The sequence below is a fragment of the Temnothorax curvispinosus genome, unplaced genomic scaffold (genome assembly GCF_003070985.1).
Source record: "Temnothorax curvispinosus isolate PA1 unplaced genomic scaffold, ASM307098v1 QBEX01008910.1, whole genome shotgun sequence".
Taxonomy (NCBI): domain Eukaryota; kingdom Metazoa; phylum Arthropoda; class Insecta; order Hymenoptera; family Formicidae; genus Temnothorax; species Temnothorax curvispinosus.
In genome coordinates, this window is record NW_020218690.1 from 1 (window position 1) to 4,603 (window position 4,603).

The 4,603-nt window shown below is 38.2% G+C and overlaps 2 protein-coding genes across 4 annotated transcripts; one reads left to right on the forward strand and one right to left on the reverse strand.

Annotated features, from left to right (window-relative positions):
* Positions 1-3: 3 nt before the first annotated feature.
* LOC112458430 (protein Mo25) lies at positions 4-2,165 on the forward strand (the record flags this gene model as incomplete). The annotated part of the gene is made up of 6 exons (XM_025022051.1): positions 4-54; positions 342-460; positions 542-710; positions 932-1,096; positions 1,661-1,765; positions 1,983-2,165. Coding segments are annotated over 6 exons (792 nt in total), but the record flags the coding sequence as incomplete, so codon positions are not given.
* Positions 2,014-4,597, reverse strand: LOC112458431 (protein abnormal spindle-like). 3 transcript variants are annotated; one of them, XM_025022053.1, is made up of 6 exons: positions 4,506-4,597; positions 3,779-4,286; positions 3,393-3,577; positions 3,197-3,313; positions 2,824-3,043; positions 2,014-2,120 (listed from the first exon to the last, which is right to left on the reverse strand). In XM_025022053.1, the coding sequence occupies exons 1-5, from the start codon at positions 4,560-4,562 to the stop codon at positions 2,831-2,833; spliced, it is 1,080 nt and encodes a 359-aa protein (XP_024877821.1). In that variant the 5' UTR covers positions 4,563-4,597; the 3' UTR covers positions 2,014-2,120; positions 2,824-2,830. The 3 variants fall into 3 exon arrangements, with proteins under 3 accessions (XP_024877821.1, XP_024877822.1, XP_024877820.1); XM_025022054.1 differs by having other exon boundaries at positions 3,779-4,168; positions 4,466-4,597; XM_025022052.1 differs by having other exon boundaries at positions 3,779-4,597.
* Positions 4,598-4,603: the final 6 nt, after the last annotated feature.

Sequence of the window (4,603 nt, forward strand, 5' to 3'; positions counted from 1 at the left end):
AACAGCAATCTGCTGCTCCTGCTTGTGCAAAATTTGAGTCGCATCGACTTCGAGGTACGCCCTCAATATACATGAAACGATCCGAACGAATCGTACGAATATTTTTTGTGGCTAAGAGACAAATGTATGTATGTGAAATTATTACTTAATATTTATTAGAACCCCGCGGCATTAGAGTGCTCGCCTAGGATGTAAGAGAAGAGTTCTAGCTTTAAAGCGATGTATATTTAATATTATCCAAATTGTTTTAACGTCTTACATAATAATTTAATAATCAACAGCTTTATTTGGAGCGAATCGTTGACAATTTGTTGAATTTAATCTTTCTGTTCCTAATTAAGGGAAAGAAGGATGTCGCACAGGTCTTCAATAACATTCTGCGGAGGCAGATCGGAACTAGATCGCCCACCGTAGAATACATATGTACCAAACCTGAAATTCTTTTTACACTTATGTCTGGGTGAGCCTCTTTCTCCTTTGTGCGATGTTATGCGGGATAATAAAAATATGTATTATTGGGGATGTGCACCTCGTCTTGCAGTTACGAACATCAAGACATCGCACTCAACTGTGGCACAATGTTGCGAGAATGCGCGAGATACGAAGTTCTGGCCAAGATCATGATCTACTCGGATGACTTTTACAACTTCTTCAGATATGTCGAGGTCTCCACGTTCGATATCGCGTCTGACGCTTTCTCTACGTTTAAAGTACGTCATGCTCTACAATACGAATATAAGAAGCATGTAAAATATTTTTTTTTATTCATTTATAGATATTATTTACGATTAATTTATTAAAAAGACTTAAATATCCGCGAAAGAAGTTGCTATTATTAATTATCTATTTATTAATCGTTACTATTATTAATATCGTTAATATTGAAATTAATGTTGTCCATTATAATCAAGCGACTCATAATTTTGTCCAGGAATTACTTACGAGGCACAAAATACTCAGCGCCGAATTCTTAGAGATACATTATGATAAAGTTTTCTCGCACTATCAGAGGTTACTCAATTCAGAAAACTATGTAACACGACGACAGAGTTTAAAACTGCTGGGCGAGCTATTGCTCGATAGACACAATTTTACAGTAAGTATCTGGTTTTGCACGAGTGTGATATCTTTATAATTTATAAAGCCAAAGAAAGATTCTTTAAATGTATCACCAAGTCAAATTATTTCTGCGTTACGCACGTAAGCGTAAGCGTCACTGAAAATAGCGCCCGAATAATATACTATGTTTCTATTTCATAAATAATATAAACAGCATATTTCTAGAAAAAGAGGATATATTTTGCCGGCATAAGTCCCTCAATTATAAACAATCAATATATAAAATATCCATATACAAAGAAATTGTTAGAAATACAGCAATAATTTATGTGAACAAAAATTTTTAAGATATATGATTTGCACTTATACTATTTTGCCAAAAGTATTGTTAGTAGAATAATTGGTCAAGTTGCTTAATCCATCGATGATTAGAAATACATTGCAACATAATAAAAATTAATAGCGATACAATAGTGGAACATTTTTGATAACTTAATGACTCAAAATCTTAGTGCCCCATTCGTTACATTCGTGCTGTTGGCAAGTGGTAGTAACCCCTACCATTGGAATTGGTTCTCATGTTAAAACTGTTATGTTGCAGGTTATGACACGATATATATCAAATCCAGATAATTTGAAATTAATGATGAACATGCTGAAGGAGAAATCTCGTAATATACAGTTTGAGGCTTTCCACGTCTTCAAGGTACGGCAGCACTCGATATAAATAAATTTGAATCTTTAACTCGCAAGTTCGGGTTACTATTAAATTCCTGTATCTTTGAGATTCTCAATACTTGATCGCATCACAGCACAAGATTCGTCTCTTCTCTTTAAATAATCGTTCCAATAGACGCGTAAGAAACGATCCCATCGAGAAGGAATGTAGGATTAACTGTACGGTCCCTTCCGATTGTGTCCAGGTATTTGTGGCGAATCCCAACAAACCAAAACCCATTCTGGACATATTGCTCCGCAATCAGGAGAAGCTGATCGAGTTCCTGACGCGCTTCCACACGGATCGTTCCGAGGACGAGCAGTTCAACGACGAGAAGGCGTATCTGATTAAGCAGATCAAAGAACTTAAGTCTGTACATGATAATTAAGTCAAGGAAAATACAATTATTGCTACCGCTACGACTAACTACCACTACAATCATTATTACTAGAGTCTACTGCAGCTGTTGCTAATTACGGTTTTATCACTATTATATAGTTATAATTTATCATCATCACTGTCATATTGTCACCATTATTACGATCATCATCATTACCATTGTCATCATCATCCCGGCATTATTATTATTATTATTATTATTATTAATTTTATTTGTGAGTAAATAATTCACTGTAAATAAAAATTACATTTATATCTTATTGTACTATACGCAGATCGAGTTGTCATCGTTGCCAGCGTTCTGCCACGTTTTTAGGAATGAGTCGGTTATTAAAGCAGAATGAAAACCTTTATTGTCTTTGATTTTTGCGGCTTTAGTCGCGAAATTGTCAGCTCTTCATTTTATTTCATCGTATTTAAGAACTTTTGCAGTTAGGTATTATAAAGAAATGGACATTTTTTCCAAGCATTTATTTCTATAGTTTCTCGTGTTTTTAGATTATCTCTTTAAAAGTTTAGATTTAAAGTTTAACATTCTTATATATTTACGATTTGACTCTAATAAGGATCGGTCAATAATTCAGAATAATATTATACAAACAGAATTTTTTTAATTTAACGAATATATATAAATTTTTTTTACCAACCTTAACATTACGTGCGTGTTATTTTAACAATAGCTGCAACGGCAAAACTTATGTCGGTGAATAAGCGCGGTTTCTGCACGTTATTTCGGTCAGGTTCACAACTGGGATACAATTTCTCCAAGTCCTTTAATTTTTGCAATCTTGCCACTACGGTCTCCTTCAGGACTTTTTGTTGAATATTTTTCATCAGCCAATTTATTTGCGGACACATCGCTAAAGCCTGAAAAACATTGAAGAAAAAATGCATACAAACAGGAAGAAGTTAAAAAATATCTAGGGATGAAAAATTAAGAACAAAAATATTTATAGTACACAAGATGATAATTGCTATAAAAGTTAAAAAAAATTCTTAGCGTTATTTAGCAAGCTGTACCTTCGAGTAATCTTCATCCTGGCTAAGCAGCCATATTAAAGTGGCGCAATGCAGAAATACCTCCTTGTCTTTCAATGACGTGATCAGAAGCTTCACTAACGCCAATGCATACTCTTTCTAATCGACACGAAATATTTTCTTTGTATTGATCATAACATCAGAAGAAAGTAAAATTATTGACTTTTTATAAATCTACCTTGAGAACGTATTTTCTTGTGTAGGAATACTTCGTTAGGGTAATCAGAATGCTGCACGCTCGCAGGCAGACCTTCATCCACGGTAGTGATCTGTTGTTCTGCGCTATCGTATTGTAAATGTCATTGGCCAGATTCAGCTCGCAGAGAATGACGCAAACGGTCGGTGACAATATCGTTATAGTATCTGTGTGTGGTGAGCATAAATTACTTATTATTTGTATCGTAAAAAGAGAACGCCAGAAAATGATCCGTTACTTAAGAAAACAATACAACGTAAGAGAGAGTTATGAAGACAAAATTTTAACTCTTCCTTACGCCTCTTGAAAATATCACTGTCGCTAAGAACAATTAATCATGCAGTATTATTCAAGTGAAAATCATCTACCTAAGCTATTCAAGCAAGTGAGCAGCATCCCGACGCTGTTGCAGCTGCGCAACACGCTGATCATCTCTTGCCAGTAGTCGCTGCCCGGGAGCGCGAGTTTCGTGGTAACGTCCTGATCCCCCGGGATAGCTTCTCCGCATTCGTCTCGGATTTTCGTGGCGATCAAAGCAACCTCGTCTTGTCGCCGGCACCGCTCTTCGCGCTCTATTCTCTTCCGCCTGTAACGGCGCTGTATCGTGATCGCTGCCTGGCGTAGAGACAGATAACGCAGCCTCTCTCGTCTACCAGCAACATAGGCTCGCCAGTAGATCTGAATGATCAACGCAGCATACTTGATAGTCTTGTATCTTCGCGTTGCGATTCTCATTCTGTAATACGACTGAATGACTATCGCGGCCTGGCGCGAAGCGACGAATCGTTTTCTCGCCGTTAAAGCTCTCCAGCGTGTCTGTACGACAACGGCCGCGCGAGTCAGCTGATATTCCCTCCTCGTGGCACGAGCGGCTTTCTTCACACGCCACCTTCTTTGCATCCTCAACACGTAGGTCTTGCACCGTTGGTACTCGTTCCTCGTTCTGACCATTCGCCACCAGGATTGCAGAGTGACGCACGCCCTTTTCTTCGTCAAATATCGCTGACGGTCCACGCGAGCCAGGGCACGCCGACGCCAGTGGGTCTGCACAAGAACGGCGCTCTTGCGGAGCCGCAGGTATCTCCTCCGTTCCTCACGGGCTACCGTAACGTTGCGCCACCAATTCTGTATCCGTATCGTGGCGCATCTCATCTCCAAGTAACGTCGTCGGACAGCCCTCGCTGAATTGGCAC